Raw genomic sequence first — 24,004 nt, 5'->3', positions numbered from 1 at the left:
TTCACGCCATCAAACGTTAAAAAATATATATATATTCGAAAACAATTTTAAAAAGTTCTGCTTACCTTTTTATCATCGAAATAAATTATTTCCAAAATTTGGAATTTACAAGAAAAAAAAAAAAAAGATTTAAAATAGAAATATTCATGAAAACAGAATATGTTAAGAGTAGCACTCGTACTTGCAGTCGAGTTAAATATCTGAGAGTACTCGAGATGAAAGGCTACCAAAATTCACAACAAGTTTACTAAAATTTTACTGTTTAAAAGGTCTAGTGCTTTGTTACATCTATGTTCCCTGTTGATTGACAACACGAGTTCGTTTTAGTCGCCTCCAATTTCCGGTTTCATAGTTCATTTCAAATAGCATTTCTACAATTTTTTTTTGAGAACCATCAGACTCGTTATTTTCTGTTTCTGTATCTTCGCTGAGTTTTATTGTGATCACTGGTCCTTGATGTGGAAAAGGGTTTTCTATAAAAGAATTTTTTTTTAAAAAAAAATAGTTGTCAAATCCAGAAAACCAAACTTCAAGACTCAAAGAGCAGACATGGCAACGATGTTGTTGAAAATTTTCTCACATAAGTTATAAATACTTTCATATAGCATAACAAACATAATTAACATAATAAACGTAATACACATAAGTAACATAATGCATGGGAAAATAATTACGAATTTTGCTTCCTAAATTCTAAACATGAACTTTTTGAAAAAATGAAAAATTTGTGGTTAGAGTTTTGTAATATTTCATCGTGCAAACGTTCGTTTTAGTGTTAAATTTAGTGCTTCCAATTATTGAACAGTGAAATGTAAGAAAAAATTATTTAAATTACAATTTCAACTTTATTATTTATGTCAACATTTTACAGTATTTTAATTGCGCATTTTAATAAAAAATACGAAGAGAAGCCTAACATGATATATTATGATTGATCACGCCCGTGCCTTTTTAACCATAATCAATATCAACTTGGTTTATTACATTGTTAGAAGAACATCAGGTGATGAAAATAAGTGATTGGATGAAAATAATTAAATGACGTTCTGCGTTTTTATCATCTGTTAAGGTTTTTTTCAATTTTTTAATGATCAGTACAAAACATGAATATCAATTTTTCTACTCTTATTATTCAAATATTTTATGCTGACGTATGAAGTGCTGAGAATTAATATTCATTAACTTGTAGGTGTTTTCTGATTGAAAACGGAATCCAATTTCTATTGACAGATTTGATCCAGATGTTGTAGACGAAAACTTGGAAACTTGAGAGGGAGATGATATATCGGTTATCTGTAAAACAAGTTAACACTTCTTCGTTTTAGGTTTTTATGTGCCTCTGATCACAATGATTTGTAACAATTACATTGATGATAAATTCTTAACAGAAAGTTTAATAACATAATAATAATATAAATTTTTTAAAATTACTTAGGTTATCTTTGGTTTTGTAGCATCTTCAGCTTTCTTGATAAATGTTTGCTTGTAAAAAAAAAAAAAAAAAGAAGGTTGCGAAGCTTTAAATTAGGCAAAAATAGGCACGTTGGAAGATGTCACGTGCTAGTTTTTTGTTTAATACTGATTTCTTCGTGCGAACAACTCTCTCTCTGAGTTTGCTTAACAAAGTTTTAACTAGGACAAATTTTTTCATAAGAAACGAAATAAAACTGTTTTTTTTTTTTTTTTAAACAGTTTGTAAGACTTTGGATTGTTTCTACTCTACAGCTCTTTGAGATTTGCAAAGAAATATCAAAAAAAAAAATTGTTAGACAAATACCTCTAGCGCCAGCCATAAACCCTAGAATAAGTGCTTTTTCAGCTCTGGTGACCCTGTTAGCACAACGAAACATTTCTTGTGCTGCAATCATATGCTCTCTCTATATTATAAATGTTACAGCCATAAATGATTACATATGTCCCTATACATTTTAAAAAAATTGGCATAGTAAAATTTACTTCTTTAATACAATTACTTACAGATAAAGAAAAGCCTTTTTTTTCTGGTTGTGGCTGTGTAGGATGTAGCGACATCATTTGTTGTGGTAAGGAAATCCCTGATAACTCATGTGGTATATTCATGACAGGAGGTGTCATATTTAATCCTGGTATGCACGAAGGTGGTGGATAAACTGAGAACATTGGATGTTGTTGCTGTTGTTGAGAATATCTTTGCTGATGCTCACGCAAGCGCATATCTTGTTCATGTTGAACACGTATCTATGATGAAACAAAGCTAATCTTTTATATCATCATCAAAACAAACTTTTTAATAATATACAGTCAAGTAGAACTTAACAGAAATTTATTACAAAATAAACATTAAGCCTGACACCCGCTACACCTTTAGCAGCTTTTCTTTAAAAAGTTTAAAGAAAAATGTAAACTAGCCTATTAAAGTAACGCTTACTTGCAATTCTCTCTGTAGTTGCATACTTTGAGCTGAATGAGAATTGTTGTAATTAAGAAGACCGCTTATATCTGATTGCACACTATGTGAATAAGGAAAACTTAAATTCTGTGATGTTTGTATAACTGGATCTCTGTTAAGTTGTGGAGGAGGACCAATATTTTTAGTTGAGAAGTCAGCTGCAGCTGAATTTTCAATTGCACAAGCATCAGGTAGCAGAGCATAAGATGGGGTTTCTTGAGCTGATGACTTTGTGACCGATTCATCTTGATTTGGTTCATCAAGGGATGTTGCTGAGTCATTGTAAGCAGTTTCTTCTGCAGATTCTTCCTAAATATATTTTTTTTACATTGCACTAAGAGAATTTAGATTTGATTACTCTTTTTTGGTGGTGATCTTGAAAAGTTACTCCTATGATGACAGGTCTTGAAATATAAATTGAGAAAAATTCTTAACTGAATATTTAGCAAAAGCCTGTAAATCTGTTGAGATCAACTATTGAAATTTATTTGGGAAATTAATCTGTTAGGCTTGTATTTTTATTATGAAAAAAAAAAAAAAATTATGATACTTTAATACAAATTTGATGCTTCAGCCTAAAACTTATAGTGAAAACATCTTGTCATATGTTTTTACGAAAAATTCTACATTTTTATAAACACAAACCACCATGTTGAGATTACAAAGTACATATAGGTTTCTAGCATTCCTTTTAAAAGGTTTCTACGTCATTTCTTACAACATCCTTTTAAAATTTTAAAATTTAAATTAGAAAAAAGAATATGGAATCCAAAAAGACTTGCATTTTCTGTGTCAGAAGAAGTTTCAGCTTCATCTTGTTTTTCTTCTTCGTACTTTTGCTGTTTTACAACTTTCTTCTTTTCTTCCATTGCTACAAATAAAAATTTAAAGAATGAAGTAAAAAGCTTTTTTAGAAACAAAAAAAAATGGCGAAAAAGAAAACAATTGCTTAATGTAACCCACATGTAAATGATGTATTGTTATGAACCAAAAAAATGCAAGGACAATTAAATATATTTATAATACATGACAATTAATAGACAGAAAAAATAAAGCACATATGTAAATTTAACATTACAATAGATAAAAGATTATTAAATTTTACTAGTAAAAACCTGTGTTAAAAATTTCATGAATCTCACCTAAAACCTTTTTCCGCTTCTTTTGTTCTCTTGAACCAAGGGGTTGATCTGCAATGTCAAGCAACTAAAAACAAATAGTTTTTTGTTTTGTTTTTTTGTCCTTTGAATGAAAGCGGAAGTGTTTAAAAAATGAAAAAGGACAGATTTACAATCTGCAGAAAAAAATTGTAGTTAAAGTGCATGTTGGAAATAACTTTTGGTTGAAATTTTTAGCCGATAAAACTTTTAGTCTTTCACTTAACTTTTTTCATGGTTGCATTTTAGAGAAGAAAAAATTTTTAAGAGAAAAAATGCTAACATTAACAATATCTATTCATTACAATTTTTTTTAAATTTTATTGGTTTGTTGTAAAGTTTGGGATAAAAACTAAAAAATCACCCTTTAAAGTACTGAAAGAGTTTTTATGTGAAAGTTTTGATTATGACTGATAATAAAAATAATAATAATCTTATCAGGGTTGTATTGACTTGTTTGGTCAACATTTCTAAGTTATGCAGTAAGTTGGATTAAGTAAATTTTATACAAATTTTTTTGTGTGTGTTTTATCTCGTTTTTTATATATAAAAAAAAAAAAAAAAAAAAATTCAACTCAGCACTCCAGTACTCAAAGTATGCACATTATTCTTTTGAGAAGCTTGATTTAATTACATACACAAATTTTTTTATGTTAAATATTTTTTACTTTTAAAAAGTTTTTTAATGTTTAATTTAAAAAAAAAATTATTTTGATATGCTGCTGAATTTATAAACAAATGTAAAAATTTTATAAAAATTTTTTATAAAAATTTTCATTCTGTCATTTAAAAAAATTTAGATTATGTCAAATGACAGATTCTATACATAATCTATACACAATTTATACATAAAACTTGTGTGATACTAATAAATTAGTTTTTTCATTAAGAAAAATAATTTTTTTTTTCCTAAACAAAGCCATTGTAGCATTTAACAAATCACAAACCTTAGTTTTCTTAGGAGCTAAAGAGTTTTTAGAGAAAGCTTTACACTGTGATGAAACAGCCGTAATTTTACTGGTTTGAGAAACTGATCTTTTGAAGTTGCTTTTAGAACTTGATGAAGTCGCACTTACTGATACGCGCTTTTGATTTGAGGAATCAGATGCTATGTAGAATAATGGGGCAATCTTAATAAAACCAATTTCACAAAATAATGACAAAAAAGGAGAACATAATCAAATTTATCTAAAAATTTACCTATTTATCTAGAACAATATTTATCTAGAGCAATATTTATCTATTTATCTAGAACAATATTTATCTATTTATGTAGAACAATATTAGAAAATGTATCTACACTCGGAAACAATTTCATAAAATTCAACTGAATTAGAGAATAAAATTAAAAAATTTATCTGCATTAAAAAAACAATATTATAAAATGTATTAAAGAACAATATTAGAAAATGCATTAAAAAAATAATATTAGAAAATGTTAGAAAGAACAATATTAGAAAATGTTAGAAAGAACAATATTAGAAAATGTATTAAAGAACAATATTAGAAAATGTAACTACACTATGGAGCAATACTATAAAACTTATCTGCATTACAGAACAACTTCAGAAAACTTATTTGCATTATTAAAGAATATTAGAAAATGTATCTACATTATGGGGGGGAGGGGATACTATAAAATAATGTAAATAACAATGATACAAAATATAAAACCAATTGTTTGTATCATAAATTAACATAAGGTAAAAAAATAGTCAATAAATTGATTGACCAGTTGACTGTCAAAGAATTGAAAATATAAAGCATAATTAGTTGAAAAAATTTGTGTTCATTTTCTAATTTCCTCTTTAACTTTAATTTAAAACAAAAACACTTTTGAAGAAGAAAAACTCTTGAAGTAAAATAAATGAAACCTTTTTGGGTAATCTTGGCCCTAAGAGCAGCAGATTTTGGTTTTCTCCTCAGAGTAAAATGTTTAACTGGAGCAGGCTGTGTTCCACACATGTAATTAAGAATAGTTGGATTAAGGTACAGGCACTGAAGAGGAAGCATGGAAGATGAAAAGGGCAGCTTTATTCTTTCAACTAAAAATTAAAAAATACTTAAATTCAACTTTCTTTTTAAAAAACATTTTTTGTTTTTTGAGCTAAAAAGAAATTTTATTAAAACTACTTGTAAAAAGTAAATGAAAAATATCAAAAGAAATTTTACATTCTAAAAATTTCTTTTAAAGATATCTTAATTATCATTTACTTTTTACAAATATTAGAAATATTGATTAGAAATATTGATTAGAAATATTGATTAGAAATATTGATTAGAAATATTTATGAGCAATCTTCTTTCACTTTTTAAATGAAATTTTTTGAAAACAAAAAGTTATTTATCATAAACTTAACACAAGCTGGGATTCAAATACAATACAAACTGATGAAAATAACTTCTTTAAACTTACCTTCTGTTTTTACTTCTTGCAATGTTTCATGAAAGCACATGGTAATCTCTTTCAAGTTGCTATTTATTGTTTGCGACAGTGGGTAGTCACTTACAATATTTGCTGCCACTTTGACCCAATCATTAGTGTCACTCTGTGCTAAGCTTGTTATGCGATCAAGGTTCTCCTAAAAAAAAACCCAAAACCAAATCAAAAACTAAAAAATTTAATTTTAAATTTAATTTTAAAAATTTGAAATAAATTTCCTACAAATTGGCAAACCTTCTTGCCTTAAAACTTTCCAAATTTCTTAAAGGAATCTCAAGGAACGACAGCAACAACTGGATTTTTTCTTTTGCTTCTAATTGAAGAAATGAGTCGTATGTATACTTTAACAAGTTCTCATTGAACTGTGAAGCAATTCCTGTTGATGACCATGTGTTTTCACTGTTACCAAGCTTGTTATGAAGCCAACTCAATGTATCTTGCTCCATTTTAATGTGCCATGTTTTACATAATATTTCTAAGCTATATCAGCTAATACCAGATAAGCTTATATTTAATTCAAAAATATGATAGACAAGAAAAACTAATATACTACTTTATGCAATACTATTTGAGCTGTATTTATAATGTATCATACACATATACACAAAACTACTACAAGACATCAAATCATATAGATGTCAGTAGTGAAGAAAAACATCATTTATTAAGCAGTGTAGAAATTTACTAATCTGAAGAAATCCATGCTACTAAGTGATTTCTTATCCTCAAACACCATATTGACATTAAGTTTATATATATATATATATATATATATATATATATATATATATATATATATATATATATATATATATATATATATAGCCAGACAGTTTAACTATATATATATATATATATATATATATATATATATATATATATATATATATATATATATATATATATATATATATATATATATATATATATATATATATATATATATATATATATATATATATATATATATATATATATATATATATATATATAGCCAGACAGTTTAACTGAAATGAAAATAATCTTTTCCTTCAATCAGATTCAGAGATTTTAGGTTTTCCTCAAACTCACCATTAGTTAGGTTTATTTTTACACAAATTATAAATGGAGGAACAGCAGTTTTAAAGTGTATGACAGGAATAGTCATCTTTTTACCATCAGCTCCAACAAGCTCACATCTATAAAAACCTTTACTAATTTTCTTCACATCAACGTCACAGAGAGCTTGAACTTTTTGCTTATTTTCTTCAGATATAGTTCGAAAGAATTTCCTTCCTTGCTTACCAGCATTCCAAATTGTGAAATGTTTCCATTTTGAAAGAACATTAGCTTCCAACTGTTTTAAGCGCAAATTCCAGATTGTATTCTCATGTACAGAAAATGAAGCAGCAGAAACATGATAGCGATAAATTATTAAAGGCTGTTCAATTTTAATCAACCGACCTCCACCTAATAGATGACGATAAAAAAATTCTAAATCTTCTGGAAAACCATTTGGCATCTCAAGAAATGGTCCGGCATTTTCAAAAACTTTTCTTGAACAAAACCATGTTGGATTTATTAGCGTTGGTCCAAAAGATGTGTAAATTTGATTATAAAGTTGCTCATTAGTTAAGTTATTGCTCCATAAAGTATACCTCTTTGTAGAGCATTCAGGGATACGTATATACTGAGATCCAACTATGAGTAAAGGATCTTTTTCTCCAAATGGAAGCTGCATCTCAATTCTTGCAGGCGCCATTATGTCATCAGAATCTAAGAAACATAAATACTTTCCATGGCTTTGTTGGATTGCCTGGTTTTTTGCATAACCAACCCCCCCACACTTTCCTGTTGTATTTTCACCAATGACAACATTTATGTTATTTTCAATGAACTTTTCTTTCCATTGGTAACACAGTTCTAAAGAATTATCTGTGCATGCATCACAGAACAAAGACACTTCTAGAGATCTCTTCCATGTTTGTGTAATGATCGATTGAAATGTCTCACTTAAGAAAGCAGAAGCATTATAAATAGGTGTGATTATTGAGACCAGTATTTCTTCACTCATTTTCTTTTGTTTCTTAAAAAACTTAACAAATATTAGCAAGCTTAACATTAACTTTCTTTATAGCATTTTTATTAGTTAGATAACTATTAAACCAGAGGAACCTAACAAAACTAAATTGATAGGGGAGATTTTCTTAGATTATGATGGGGATATTCTTATACAATAATGGGGATTTTCTTACATTATGATGGAGGATACTTTTATTATATGAAAGGAATATTCTTTTATGAGATCTCAATCATCAAATCCTAAGATTTATCTCCTATTTATATGAACCTTACAATTTTCTTCATAACATAAATTAATACTTTAATGATTCTGATAAAAATAACCATCAAAGAACTTTCTTAGAATCCATCAAAGAACTTTCCCGGAGAATCTGCAAAGTCTTAGAATGCTAACAATTTTGATGAACAGTGTTCGAACTAAACTTTGTATATTTACTTCAAAACTCAGATAAATAAGTATAAAGATTTCTTTTTACAAATATCTAATAACTATTTATTAGAAAAAAAAATATCAAACTAATAAATATTGAATATAATAAAAGAAATTATTACAACATTACACATTTGTTTTGTATTTATTGCAACTAGCACATATTTTAAATCTTCATTTTTTAGTCTGAGCAACAACTCTTACTTAATAAGACTATAAAAATATGTTTAGATTTTTAAAAATTTGTCATAATTTCAAAAGTAACACAAAACAATTTTAATAAAATACTTACCTGGTGCAGATATTTTGCTACTTGCAAGTTGAATTAAGTTAAATGACCGTGAGGAATTATCCAAAAACAAAATACTCAAGAAATTCAAATCAATTCAAGTCAATTTTAATCACTTGTTTTAATAAAACAATTATTTAACCAGATTTTCTATTTCATTATCAAATTTTTATAACTAATACCAAAATAGTTAATCCATATTTAAAACTTAAATAACCATCGGTGAACAGTTGTTAATGATATTTTGAGGTCTTAGGCATGAGAAGAACCCATTAAGTTTCTTGTTTGTTGGAGCTATAAGATGATAACTTTCACAAAGAAGAAAAATGTTTGAAAAAAAAAAAATTTATAAAATTATAAAAACCTTTTTAAAAAATCAGAATGTTTTCTTAAAACATGGCTTTTAATGCTATAATTTAAATACTTTAAATACAATGTATTATTATTGATTCCTTGTTTCCATAAACAACAGTGCTACAACAATATCCAACAAAAACAACATAATGATTTTCCTGGAGTATTTATAATATCTCTTGAGGTTGCATATCACAATAGGCTTGGAAAAGTAATGTCTCTTCTTGTGAGGATAAATTAATAAGCTCAACTTTTTCATTGCAAGATATAAATAAAACAGTTCCTCTGCTAAAGTGTGCACACCCATTGTTGCATAAATATTCTCCGCTGCCAGACAAAACTAATAGTATGCTCGGTCCATCAAGGGGTTTTAATTTGTAAGATGATGTGCCTCTATCGATCTAAAGCAATCCAAACAAACTTTTTAAATAGCAAAATACAAATAGTAAATACAAGTTTTCAATGCTAATTCATGACTAGCACGATCTAAAGCAAAATTATTGATACACCAGACATTTAATAAAACCAGAAGTTTTGAACTAAACTTTGATTATCAACAATACTTTGTTTTCAAATAATGTATGCTACCACGAATTCTGTAAAAGATTTCAAAATGTTCTATAACAAACGTACATAACTTGTTGTTGTTTATGAAAAAACCTTGAAAATAAAACTAAACAGAATATGAATAATAAAAATCAGCCAATTATTGACCTTGCTAAGAATTGAATTGGGCCCAAAGTCAAAAGCCAAGATACTGTTATCTGCACTGTGATTTCAAATTTCCAAATGTAAAGAGGTTGTGTAAAGAGGAAGACTAGTAGTGGTTTAAACGTGAGTTGTTTGTACACATTAGTTTATTAAAGCTATCATTTTGGCTTAAATTCAAGAGGGAATCTGAATCAATCCAAATTAATTTGAACTTTTTAAACTTGAAATTTCTATCTTGATTATATCTTTAACATCCCAAAGTATCTTTCAGGAGGAAGAAATAAGGCTAATGAGTGGAATGAAGTGACCATATTAGGTGATCAACCAAATAGAGTAATATGTAATTATTGCAAAGAGAGCATAACTAAAAAAATAGAGTTAAGAATCATATGGACAAATGCAGAAGAAAGAAAAAAGGAAGTGCAAATGATTCCGCAGAAGTATTTAGCAATATTCCAGTTTTAGAGTCAAGGCCATCTACATCTGCAGCATCAAATAAGTCTAACCAGTCAGAAGATGAAGAACAAGTTTGTTTAAGCTTTATTAGTGATGCTTCTTATTCTTCAATTTTTCATTCAAATCCAATGAAGGTGCAACAACAAACATTCATTTCTAAATTTGTTGCTACAACAACAAGTAATCAGAAGGATGAACTGGATTTGCAAGTCGCAAGGTTTTTCTTTTCAGCAAATATACCATTCAACATAGTAGAAAATCTTGAATTTACCAAACTGGTTAAAAAACTAAGACCTGGATACGAGCCACCAAATAGAAAACAGAACTCTTAGTAAAGGTAAATAAAGAAGTAATCAACTCAATGAAAAGTGATCTTGCTGATGATTGTGCTGTTACCCTAATTCAAAATGGTTGGAGTACAGTCAGTAATGATCCTATAATTGCTCATAGTATCCATAATGGAAGTAAACCCTATCTCATTTCTGCAGTTGATGCTGGAAGCCATTCAAAAACAGCAGATTATTGCACTCTGGCTGCTAAGGATGCAATTAAAGTTGCAAAAGAAACCTTTAATAAAGATGTAAGTGTGAGCTAACTTTTGTATTTAAAGTGTGTGTATATTTATATTGTATATGTGTATATTTATATTGTATGTGTGTATATGTGTGTGTGCATATATATATATATATATATATATATATATATATATATATATATATATATATATATATATATATATACACACACACACAGGGTGACTAGAAAAAACAGACACAAAATTTAATATGTCCTGATAATAAAGTTTTTTACAATATCCAATTAATTTTATTGGTTTTTGGATTCTCCATGTTTTTATGTTTAGTATATATATGTTCTTAGTTTAATATCTCTAAACTATATTATATTTTTAGAATGTCAAATAAACATAGTGCAATTTTGGAGCTGTTTCGTAAAGGAATGCGTCAATGTGATATTGTTCGCTTGCTTAATGTGCCAAAGCAGATCCTTCAATTGGAAGATTAATTGACAATCTGTCAATACAGAGAGAAGCAATTAATTTACAAGCACAACTAAAAATTATTGGTGCTGCATAAGGTAAGGTTTATAATTTAGTTTATTTAGCTATTTGCTACATGTATTAAATTTGAATATTGTAAATATTTTAAAACTACATATTTCTGGCACCATTAACTTTATTTACATAATTATAAACTAAATTATTGTGTTTGCTGTAGTTGCAGGCAGATGATACAAAATTGTCTGAAGCAGTTGAGATTTGACAAAGCCTCATATATGATAAAAAATTGGCTCTGTTCAAAGATGATCTTTTAAAGAGGTTTAAGAAAGCAATCATTCCATGTCATTTTCTGGTTAATTTAACAGATCCAAAATATGAAGGTAACATACCATAAAATTGTAAAAAATATATGGTCACATACGCTAAGGTTATTGGTAAAGAACTACTTACATGTAAGACATAAAATTACCTGTATTTTGTTAACGCTGAAATCATCAACAGGAGGATTGTAAACACAAACACTTGGGTCTTCAACAGAGGTATATGGTTTAAACTTTGTATCATCTAATGTTTGAGGTGTGTAGTCTAACATTTCAAGGAGCAAATTTACATCTTTAAATTTGGGAGTCAGTCCGAGCCGAACAACATTATCACTTGAAGCCATACATTCAATTATATCTGAAAAGATTAATTTTTTTGTAACACACTTAATATTTGAAGCTGTATCATAAATATACCTAGAATTTTTATATTATTTAACTAGATGGTTTTATTAACAGAGAAAAATAGAATCAGCTAAAAAAGGTCTTGCTTAACAGCTTGTTTTTTTTTTTATTGTTAATATTTTTCACAATCAGTAAGAATATCTATCAAAAAAGAACTAAAAAATTCAATTATCAACTAAAAAATTTCATAAAATTTTTAAATTAATGATTGGCTTCCCATCACAAACTAAAGACATCTAAAAACAAAAAGTAGTTTAAAGAATTTAGGTCACAAACCTCCTAACAAATATGCATGTGGAACATTGGGTTTAAAGAAAATAGCTTCAAAAGGCTCTAAAACAAGATGGTTTAAGAAGTACACAAAGAAACACCCAATATCACCAGGATATTGTTTGTGTGTTCGTAATAACAAATGGCCTAGGTATGGAGCAGTAGATTCTCCATTCCTATGACATTCTTCTAAGCGCTCAACAAGGCTTGATAATTGGTGTTCTATAACTTTCTCATCACATTTCATCAAGCAAGTTATGACTTCTTTAAGTGCCTGCTGCACAGCAGTTTGTTTGACACGCTTATCTAAAAAGTATATTACAACAGTTTTAAATTGATTATAGCATGTAAATAAATTACACAATAACTATTAAAAATAAGATAATAAAAGTATGATAGCATAAAAGTAAATATTAAAAAAAAGAAAAAAAAGAAAAAAAAGAAATAAAAGAACAAAAGAAAAAAAAAAGAAAAAAAGAGTAATAAAAATACAACTGAATAGAAACAATAATAATCAAAATAATAGTAATATATGCATGGATAAAATTGTTCATATTGGACTGGATGGTGCCCTAGTGAAAAAGTTTTATCCTCCTGATTTTATTTTGCGTCATACTTAACTTACATAGTAAATTTAGTGTGGAAAAGCAAAAATATTCCATGTGGTATTTTTTGAAATGTTAGACTAAAAAAATCAACCAAAGAATATTATAAAGTATAGCTTCTTGAAGAATCATTTCTATTTTTGGCTTGTTTTTGTCAATTGGGTGTAGGTATTTGGCTTATTTTTAACCATTGGGTGTAGGTATTTGGCCTGGCATTCACACTTCTAATTTCCAACCAACTTTGATGTGTTATAAATTTTATTCCATAGGCATTTCAGAAATAATTGTATCCGGAAATCAATCAGACAACCAAGAATAAAAAAAAGATGATGGACCACTGTAATGATGGAATTAATGTAATTGGATGAAAAAGAATTTTCTTCAGCAGGACAACTATTGCTGTATTGGGAAGGCAAAATATTGCTCAACATGGTCAGGAAAAACTGTTGCTCCAAAAATGGAGAGAGGAACAGGAGAGGCTTAAACAAATGCCTGTATTGAAATAATCGAGAAATGGAATCTGCATTCACAGATCAAAGGCCCTGTATTCGACAAAACAGATAGCATTACATATTGGGGCAGTAATTAGAATTGAAGAAGTTCTAGGAACTAAAATGGTCTGGATTGCATTCCATTATCATGTAATGGAAGTTATCCTTTCAAATCTCAATTTGGTCCAACTGGAGGTCAATCAATTGCACTATTCAAGTTATTTAAAAAACAATTGTGATCAATGAACCAAGATGCTTAATGTGCAACAAAAATTTTTCAAGATCCAATATTGTAGAACATGTGATAGCAAATGGTTGTCTATTTACCTCCTTGAAACACACCAGCCAAGGGATATTATCAGGAATTTTTATGTTTAATCTTCTGGTGGATACTTAACCTTCTGGTGGACACAAAAGCAGCAAGAAAATTTGATCTCCTAGCCCAAGGCATCAAATAAGATGGGTGGCAAAAGCTAATTACACACTGACAATCTTTCTTTTTAAGACTCAGTTCAAGTTGATTGCTTCTGTTTGTAAGTTTTGTTTATGTCAAACAGTGGAACAAAGCACCACTGCTTAACTTAAAAAAATCTGAAGACCTATCCAACTAAGACTGTTGCCAGCAAGGCACATACAGCAATTTCAAGGAATATGGAGTATTTATATATACAGGAGAACAAGGGATTTTTAATGGATCAGAGAGAAAGTGGTTAATAAGACAAAATAGGAAATATTGACAAAGCTTTAACTAATCAAGAGAAAGAGTCATCAAGAAAAAAAGAACACCTACAAAAAGAAGAAATATAGAACTTGATACAGCTGATGCAGCTCTGGTTTTGAAACCATTCAAAAACTGGGTTACCCTTCAGATTTTAATATCATTTCAGCTTTTGATTCAGATTTCTTTCAGATTGTAATTCAAATTAATTCAAATTAATTCAAATTAATTCAAATTAATTCAAATTAATTCAGATTGATTTAGATTGATTCAGATTCCCCCCGGATTGTAATGCCAATTCAGACCAGCTTAATCCTTTAGATTGTAATATCAATTCAGCTTCAAATTGTTGAGAGCAGAGAAAACATTGAAAAGGTTTAAAACCAGGAATTTCTAGTTGATGTTCCTCTAACCATTTATTGAGCTGGGAAGTTGCTTAAGGACATTGATGATGGGGAGTCTATTGACTGCCTGTCAATTATAGTATCCAGAAAAAGTATTTACCAATTTTCTGTGCTCCCAAGCTGCTATCAGCCATAGGAGAAGCAGCTTCTGCCACTGTGCACAATTCTTTGTTACAGTGGGGATCTGGAACAAAATAAAATCAATAACAGGACCAAAAAATAATTCATAGACATTGATAAGTTAAAAGATGGAATTTACTGTGGCTTTCTTGTGAACACCACATACTTAAGATTTTATTGGAATCTGTTGTCCTACACTTGCTTGGTTTTTCAAAAGAGTCTGAGATCATTTTTATAAGATTTTAGAGAGCATGGACTCCAATAAACACTGTAAAATACCAAACTGCTAAAATGTCAGAAGAAGAACCTGCTAAAACATTTGCTGAAAACATTCCCAACTAAGTGATTTGTTTCACTGCAAGCCAACTTGAACAGTTTCAATCATGAAAGTGAATACAAAGAACTCTTTGAGTTGATCATTATCTTTGAGAATAAATGTTGATGCAAAAAACTGATTCAAGACAAACTATAGATTTTTTTGAAATTACTGGATTGTAATCAGCTTTTTTTTAAAAAAAAAAAATGTAACATGTAACAAAGATAAAACATTCAAGTCCGTGACGGTAAATGTAATGTATACAAGGGAAAGTAGACTTTAGGAGTGGTGTAGCTCTAATGGACAAGTATAATAAGCTTCATACAAACACAATCAAGAACAGTTTCTGTAATTAACAGTCTAACAATACCAACAGCAATATTCTAACAGAAAGAAATCTACACTATAAACTGCACATTGAAAAAACTCACCCATTGATGGTTATTTTAATGGTTATAAAAACTATTACATTAGCTTAGATTTATATTAGGTATTTGTAGATATATCCTGAGTAAGTTTGATTAGTAAAATGAGTAATTATTTGTTAATTTTCAATATTTTTCATTAGTTTAGGTAACAAAATAATTTCACCAAAATAATTAAGTAGCCTAAAAAATTTCACCAAAAAATTTCACCTATTTTTTTATGTTTAAGAACCACACTGAATGGCGTCCTCCCGGTTAAAACACTGGGCCTAAATCACAATTTCAAAGCTGTGATATGGTATGTTGGACCTGATTGCATCGTAGGAACTGTCATTTTTTTGTTAACATATTTTCAATATTCAGCAGATATCACTAGTAAGTGGTCATGTAAACCTTTTTGTTGGAGAGTGCATAAATTTAACTTTTACATCTTTTTTCACCCTGTTGATTTCTTTAACTATGCCAACCTACCAAAAATCTTCATACTTAGATCTACAAACTATGCCATGTTTGGTCTGCGATCATCTTAAATTGATCTTATTGTTGACAACCCTTTTTTTTTATCTCTGGTGATGATTCGTTTAAAAAAGTGTAAATTTAATTTTATTACAGCCATCAAAGATTGTTCACAAAAACTATGCCATCAGTAGTCAGCTGTTACCAAGGAGATTCAGCTCTATATATTATATAACTATTATAATAATTATATACTATATAACCTGATTACAATAAAATTAGGAACACTGTATCTTAGCTTGCCCTTTTGAAAAAAAAACACTGCCTTTGAAACAGGTTTATAATGGTGGTAGAATCTTGTACCAGGTACTGTTTTAGCTGCTACAGATGTATTCACAAGATTGGTTCTGATTGGCTGTAGAGCATTTTTAAAGTACAAAATTTAGTATAGAAACACCAAATTTTTTTCAGCTTTTAAAGCATAACTTTTCACAAACTTTCTCAAATCAACTGAAATCTTTACCAAATGTTCTTTACATTATTTCAATTTATAATACAAACCACAAAAATTATAAATTATAACAGTTAATTAAAATTTTATGATTCAAAGATGATTCAAAGATTCTTAAATGATTTAGAACATTTATATCAAAACCAAAAAAATTGAAAGCAAACAGACTGGTAATAAAACCTTTTTTTTTTAACTGCACCTTCTTAAAAAATTCTTAAAAATAGAGACATTTTACCTGATGCCATTTCAGCACTAATAAGAGAATCAACAGCACTCTGTCCAACTATAGGAAGTAACTCTTTAACTTCTTTAAAAAAAGACAATATTTCCTCCACAGGTCGAAAACCACATAATGCTTCAAACTTAGTTAATGCTATGAAGTAAAAAAAATACTAATCAACCATCAAATAAAACTAATTAATAAACACTCATTAAATACTCTATTCAAGTTGCTAGTTATTTTTGAAGCAAAATTTTGTAACTCAATTGTTAAACTGTAAATTAATGTACAGTAAAATACGTTTCTGTGATTTTTAAGACTGAGATGTATTTTAAATATATATTTAAGACTCCAGTTTATATTTAAAGTAATGCAGGTTAAAAAAAAAAATTATTTACTATGTATCAAATTTTATTGCACAAAAATAATTTTTTTATAAATTCATGTTATTTATATTGTACTACCATTGTCTATATAACATTTTTTTTAGGACAAATATTGGTTTGTAGGTCATAACACATTTGCTCACAGAACTTTGTTATATGGACAATTATATTTGTTATACGGACAATGATATTTGTTATATGGACAATGATATTTGTTATATGGACAATGATATTTGTTATATGGACAACAATATTTGTTATATGGACAATTATATTTGTTATATGGACAATGATATTTGTTATATGGACAATGATATTTGTTATATGGACAATGATATTTGTTATATGGACAATGATATTTGTTATATGGACAATTATATTTGTTATATGGACAATGATATTTGTTATATGGACAATGATATTTGTTATATGGACAATCATATATGTTATATGGACAATGATATTTGTTATATGGACAATCATATTTGTTATATGGACAATCATATTTGTTATATGGACAATCATATTTGTTATATGGACAATAATATTTGTTATATGGACAATTATATTGCAAAGTGATGAGCAAGGTGAACAATCCCATTAATATTTAAAAATTGTGGAGTATCAGTGGAGATAGGATATAAATATGATAGCTGATTATTATTGGAGCATCAATTAAGCCCAAACTACCAAAAGGCCCTAACAACAGTGTAGTATATAATAAACTTTAACTACCAAAAGGCCCTAGCAACAATATAGTATAATAACGAAGATTTTTGTCTAAGCTTTTTCAATGAAAGTAGTTAACAGAATATTTGATAAAAAATTTTTTTATTAGAACAGAATTTTAACAAAAAAAGATTTACCTGTTGGATTTTTGTGTTAATAACAACTTAAAACATGGCTTTTATTAGAAAACCATTTTCTTTTTATTTAGTCTGAGATATCTATGGAATCAAACTTTGAATCCTAAATAAATTAAATCTAATCATTTTACCTAAAAAAAACTTACCTATAGCCATTTCTGGTTTATGATTAGGATCTTTGTAAATAAGCGGTTGTTCTTGGAAGAGTTTCTCAGCTAATTGTTTTGAAGGGTGAGCCTGAATAGAGAGTGCTTTATCTATAGATAAAACTTTGAATAAGTAAGGAAGCTCTCCCTTAAACTTAGCGGCAATCTTTTCACCTAGAACTTTATTTGAATCAAACTTTATTAAATCTGCAAGAGGCACACAGTTCTCCAAATCTTTATGGTTTCTAACAACCGAAGGAAAAGAAGGGTGAGATCCCATCCAAAGCTACAACAAAAAAAAAAACAAAGAAATTAAAGAACAAAGAAATCATTCAAAATAATACAGAACAGAATATTTATAATTAATATAAAATATCTAAAATGATACAGTCACAAGCAAAAATAATAAAGGCAAAAATAGATATACCTCTGCATAGGTTTGATCTTTATCCAAAGCAAATTCTGGATTGTTTTTCAACAGAAGGGCAACCATACTCTCTTCTCCTTTTTTCCCCCAAGAACTACATTGTGCTTCACAGCGAAGTAAGAAAACTAAAAGTAAAAAAATATTATTATGTAAATTATTATAATATTTTTATAACATATAAGCGCTATTATAAGAATGGTTGCTACACTATTATAAGAAGGGTGATTGCAACTCTTTAGCGTCAATTTTTTCAATAAACATTTTTTGGATAATACAATTGTTTCAAATTAATCTTATTTACAACTAGTTTATATTAGTACTAACAAAATGATAAATTAACAGTTTTACAAATTTTTTTGTAAATTTTTCAAAACTAGCAATATTAACAAGTAAAAAAGCTAAAATAATTTTCTCTAACAAATTTAATACAATCAAAAAATTAGGAATCCAATTTAAACAATACAATATTTAAATTCAAAAAACATCAATACAATAATAAACTATTGCTAGTAATCAGCCACAAAAAAAAACCTTAAAATTTAGAAACACTTGTTAAAAAAGCCCCCATTTTATTAGTTGCTAACAAAATTGAAACCAACAAAAATGTTGATTTGATGATTTAAACAATCAACTGATGTTAAATGATGAATAATCAATTTTACCTTACAATTTTACTTTATCTCAATTAAATAAATTTTAAAAATACTGATTTTTTAGTCAGTGAGGAAAACACTAGTGAATTCCCACATTTTAATGTGATATGTTTCCTAATTGCTGAATTTAAAAAGGTAGTTGCAGCCGAAAATTTATCAAAGATCCAACCAGCTGGTACTTCATTTCTATTCCAACCTGTTGTTACAGGTTGTGAACGTCAAACCTTATACGAGGCATTTTCTGTCATCATGAATCTTTAACCAAAGAAGCTGTTAAGTAATATTTTAACAGGCACTTATTTTTAAATCAGCCAAGATGAACAAATTGACAATTTAGAGAGCTGCAATTTGTATTTATTAAAACCAGCAGTTGGATATTGTGATGGAAATGAAACAAAGCTTTGTCAGCTTATTCATGTAACTTCATGATAAATTGCAAGCTAAAATTGAGTCAGATGCTTGTTATCTAATTTTTCAGTAATTGATCTATCTAAACCTGATGTAGAAGAGGCTGCAGGATTTAATCCAGTTCTTTCACCTTATCCCTATCATAAAATTTTTTGTGCAAAAAGGATGGCAAAAATTGGTTCTGGGAAAAGGTTTTTGGCATTTTTGCTGACAGCACCAATTGCAGATAACTCAGGAAAAACAGATTGCAACAAAACCACTAAGCACTCCTAAAAAGTGTGATAGTTCAAGCATTACTCTGCATTTCTAAACATCAAAATTTGTGTAGTGGTTGGAAAGTTGTTTGCATTTGAAAATGAATGAAAGTAATGAAAAATCCTGCTATATTTAGCAACATTTTTATGACAAATGGAAGAAGGCTATGCAGACTTGTGAAAAAACTTGTGCTGTGTACAGTAAAGGTACTTTATCAAAATCTGCTGCACCAAAATGCTTCACTCGCCTTCAATATAGTAATTCCAATGCGGAAGATGACTCTGGTCATCCAGTCATTAAAAAAGCTGATGAAACTGTTTCAAAAGTCTAGCAGTGTTGACATTGGTATGGTGCTAGCAATTGACCACAAAACTGTCTTGAACCATTTACAGAAAGCTGGCTACAAAAAGCTTTATATAAGAGTTCCTCATAAGTAGAGCATGAAAAACATGATTGAAAAAGTTAGCATTTGCAATATGCTGCTAAAACCTGATGAAACGTGTCATACCCAGTAATGAAAAATGGATCACACAATGATCAGAAGCATAAAAGATCATGGATAAAGGACGATGAAACATCATAAGCAAAGTGACCCTAAAAAGGTGATACTGTGTGCGTGGTAGGACTGGAAGGGAATCAACCACTATGAGCGACTATGAGTTGGTCAGATTTTTTACTTAACTATAGACCAAAGTTTTTACTGGTAAAGTTTTCAACAAAGATGTTTCTGCTGGTGTAATATTTCCAAAAATTTATTTATGACTCAAAATGTCACATGACTCAACTGAGGATAAATGAGTAGCAATATATAAAACAGTATAGATTTAATGTGATTATCTTTTTTTTTTTTAACTTAAACAAATTGTACAAAATACAACACTATTATTGTTGTTGCTATTGTCTTGCCATTTTGATTATCAATATCATTATAATTATTATCATCATTATGATAGTATACATAGTAGCAGTAGCAGCAGTAGTTATTGTTGTTGGTGTCATTGTATGTTTTTGCTTTGTCAATTTTAGTTCATACTACTTGTTACTCATGATTTCTGTTTTTTAAAAGAAAACAGTTAAGAATCTTTTCCCTTAAACATTTCTCTTTAAATTCATAAAATTATTTGCAAGAAATTATTTATCAAAAAATAATAAGCTCGTTTTAAAAATACCAAAAAAAGCCAACCTCCATCTTTTAAAATGCTTGCATAAGATTCAGTCATTTTTCTTCTTAAATACACTTAATTATGTGACTTCTGCCTAAATATGGACCAATAAAAGCACAGTTTATTTTAAGAAGTTTATTAAAACCTTTAACAAAAAATATTTATGAAAGGGGTTTATAAGATATTTTACAAAAGATACTTTATGAAAAACCTAAATGGAAATTTTTAATAACAAGAACACAAATGAGCTAGCACATCCTGTATAACCTTAACCATATACATACATACATACATACATACATACATACATACATACATACATACATACATACATACATACATACATACATACATACATACATACATACATACATATATACATACATACATACAGGTTCAGCCAAGCTTGCGTGTTTTAAAATTTTTGTTGAATATTTATCGATTGTGAATCTTTTTTTTACACTTGTTTATCTTAAAAACTTTTTAGTTATTAACTATCGTGGCATACAGTAATAATGGGAACAACTGATGAATATTATAACATCATGATGTACATTGTAACATCATGGATACCAATCTAATTAGTATACATAGAAGATTTATAAAACTTGTCTTTTAAATGGTTTGTTTTTAGGTAGGTTGTGTAATGCCAACCTTAAGTTAAATATATTGGAATGTAAATATAGAACAAAACATGAGAAAACATCACTCAATTTTTAGCTATCAAGTGAGTCTTTACATTTAATAGATCCTTTTCTCCTTGTCATAGCTAAAAATTCTATACAAAATCTTTAATAAACCTTTTCTTTTTTAAATTATATATATATCTATAAGAAAGAAAAGCTGATTGTTACTATAACAGATAAAAAAAAATGTTATTATAATTTTAAGTCAAAGAATTTTGAAAAAAAAAAACAGAAAACTTTATGCAACTAAGTATTAACCCACCTTGCCAGCTGCTAAACAACACTGGGTGAAGCTAGCGCTAGATACAAAATTATGTATAAAAAATTATTTATATGCAAATGTAAATACTACATCATATACATAGTTATATGTATTGTTACATGTAATTTGTGATGAAAGTTGAAAGCGTTTATGGATATCCATAATAGTTACACACTGTACCTACATTTCTTCAAGTTTTTAGAACTTCCCTACTTCTATGGAGCAATAAAACAAGAAGTAAATATGTCCCAATGCTCGCCCGTAATTTTTAAATCGTTTTTTCCTGAGGAAATTTTGAGTTGAGTAGAAAAATTTTAACTTAGTATTTTAACGAGTTATTTAAGAAGTTAAAAAAACATAAAAATCTTTAGTTTTTCAAATTTAGAATAAAAACTAGCATCTATATTTTCATAAAAACAAATTTTCCGCTTATACTCTCTTTTTTTTTCCTTTTTGGCAGATTGTCACTCAGGAACCAACAGCACCCGAAGCAATAAAATAAAAAAGGGTGTATTTTTGCATGTTTTTGTTTATACTACTTATAAAATTGTGCATAGGATTTTTAATAATCTTAATAAACTAAAAGCATGTCAATACTTTTATTATATTATATACAGAGTATATTTTATATAAAAGAATTTATTTATAGCTACGCACCTTTTAGGGCTATAGGGGGGTCTTACGGAATAGAGATTCAAAAAACAAAAAAGGTACCTTAAAAGTATCAAGAGTCGAAACTATATTTGTTTACTAAACATAAAGTTTACTAGAACATTGAAAATGAGAAGGGACAGATTAATTTTTAGTGAAAAACATAAATACACTACATGTCCTTTAACCTACGTTCACTCCTTTAAACTACCTTAACTCTTTTAAACTTCCCCCTCTCCCTCCTCCCTTCGACGGCCCAAATTTAGATAAAATATTTATTAAAGAAAGCTTAATTTTTAATATTAAAGCAATATATAAAGAATTAAAATTTTGATATTTACAGTGGTTCTATGGTGTAATGGTTAGCACTCTGGACTTTGAATCCAGCGATCCGAGTTCAAATCTCGGTAGGACCTCATTCTTTTTAAATTTTTAAAACTTAACAACTGTTTTATAACCACTGCTAAGTAATAATTATAATAACTTTTGGTCTAAATGTAAAAAATTAAAAAACTTTTGTAATAAGAAATTTAAAAGTAAATAAAACGTCATTTGATGTTATAGGTTTTGAAAGTATATAGTAGTTACGGTGTTACGTTGTTGTTAGTTACGTATTGGAACGCATTTTAATTTCAACACACGTATTTTTAATGTGTTGAAAATCCCCATTGAAATAATGGAACCAATCGATTTTTTTTTTTTTCATTACAAACGACTATAGTCTCCATATAAAAGATGCAGTTCCACTGGACTCAAATTTTCAATCTCTTTATATTCATCTGGTAAGTTTAAAACACGCTGGTGTAATTACAAAATCTAATTAAGAAATTTAGATTTCTTAAAATGTGTCAGGTGCTCCACGGTTTGAAACACCTTCATAACTTACAGTTCCTCAATTGGCACCTCACACCCCAGGTCACGGATGGGGTGAAGAAACTGATTCTTTATTTATATGAGAAAAATAGTGAAAAACTATGATTTTTCAAAGGGCTCTTCAACCAGAAATGTTTAAATAATGAGATAGTTTGTCAATGAGTTTTTATAGAGGAAAGGAAAAATATTTTTATAGATAAAATTAAAGAAAAAACTCAAGTCAGTTAACTTTGTATGGGATACTTTCAAAGAAAGGCAACTCAGAAGATTTAAAGAGAGGCAACTCGGAAGGTTTAAAGAGAGGCAACTTGGAAGATTTAAAAAGAGGCAACTAGGAAGGTTTAAAGAAACATGGACCTATAAGAGACGGACGTGCAACCTATTGTTTTACATCAGAGAGGCCGCAGAAATCAGTGAGCGATGCGAGTTTCCGACCAGCGAGCAATGCGAGTTTCCGTCAATAAAAAAATCTATTAAAATGGCTGCCCACAGTCTTAAAACAGAAACTCTGATACCGTGGTATTAGTTTAAACATTTATAGCATTTGTTTAATAAGACTGTTCAGGATAAAGTAACTACTTCACGTGTTGACAAATTACTAAACAAATTACATCAAAGTA

At 28.4% G+C, this 24,004-nt stretch overlaps 3 protein-coding genes, 1 non-coding gene and 1 pseudogene across 7 annotated transcripts; 2 read left to right on the top strand and 3 right to left on the bottom strand.

Annotated features, from left to right (window-relative positions):
- Positions 1–45: 45 nt before the first annotated feature.
- Positions 46–6,561, bottom strand: LOC145191002 (negative elongation factor A-like). The gene is made up of 10 exons (XM_090066648.1): positions 6,271–6,561; positions 6,002–6,167; positions 5,460–5,630; positions 4,533–4,693; positions 3,571–3,634; positions 3,211–3,299; positions 2,408–2,737; positions 1,978–2,217; positions 1,778–1,877; positions 46–473 (listed from the first exon to the last, which is right to left on the bottom strand). Exons 1-10 carry the CDS (start codon positions 6,472–6,474, stop codon positions 289–291), a joined length of 1,710 nt encoding a protein of 569 aa, XP_089922774.1. The 5' UTR covers positions 6,475–6,561; the 3' UTR covers positions 46–288.
- A 465-nt stretch (positions 6,562–7,026) lies between these two features.
- Positions 7,027–8,264, bottom strand: LOC145191003 (queuosine-tRNA galactosyltransferase-like). The gene has a single exon (XM_080067923.2). The coding sequence runs from the start codon at positions 8,127–8,129 to the stop codon at positions 7,032–7,034; it is 1,098 nt and encodes a 365-aa protein (XP_079924049.2). The 5' UTR covers positions 8,130–8,264; the 3' UTR covers positions 7,027–7,031.
- Positions 8,265–9,192: 928 nt separating this feature from the next.
- Positions 9,193–22,159, bottom strand: LOC145191394 (mannose-6-phosphate isomerase-like). 4 transcript variants are annotated; one of them, XM_090067037.1, is made up of 9 exons: positions 22,041–22,159; positions 21,861–21,897; positions 20,933–21,006; positions 18,434–18,558; positions 18,007–18,292; positions 16,624–16,761; positions 12,349–12,648; positions 11,817–12,025; positions 9,193–9,563 (listed from the first exon to the last, which is right to left on the bottom strand). In XM_090067037.1, exons 3-9 carry the CDS (start codon positions 20,967–20,969, stop codon positions 9,330–9,332), a joined length of 1,329 nt encoding a protein of 442 aa, XP_089923163.1. In that variant the 5' UTR covers positions 20,970–21,006; positions 21,861–21,897; positions 22,041–22,159; the 3' UTR covers positions 9,193–9,329. The 4 variants fall into 4 exon arrangements, with proteins under 4 accessions (XP_089923163.1, XP_089923164.1, XP_089923165.1 ...); XM_090067038.1 differs by having other exon boundaries at positions 22,045–22,156; XM_090067039.1 differs by having other exon boundaries at positions 21,980–22,066.
- On the top strand, positions 10,105–10,924 carry LOC149882352 (uncharacterized; annotated as a pseudogene).
- Positions 22,160–22,855: 696 nt separating the features above from the next.
- Positions 22,856–22,927, top strand: Trnaq-uug (transfer RNA glutamine (anticodon UUG)). The gene has a single exon. It is a non-coding gene; the product is annotated as a tRNA-Gln (tRNA).
- The last annotated feature ends 1,077 nt before the right edge of the window (positions 22,928–24,004 follow it).

Source organism: Hydra viridissima, unplaced genomic scaffold (assembly GCF_058129835.1).
Source record: "Hydra viridissima isolate aposymbiotic clone 2 unplaced genomic scaffold, HvirCarnegie_v1 scaffold_11, whole genome shotgun sequence".
NCBI classification, from domain to species: domain Eukaryota; kingdom Metazoa; phylum Cnidaria; class Hydrozoa; order Anthoathecata; family Hydridae; genus Hydra; species Hydra viridissima.
Note: the sequence above shows the minus strand (reverse complement) of the source record. Positions and strands in the feature narration are given on the sequence as shown.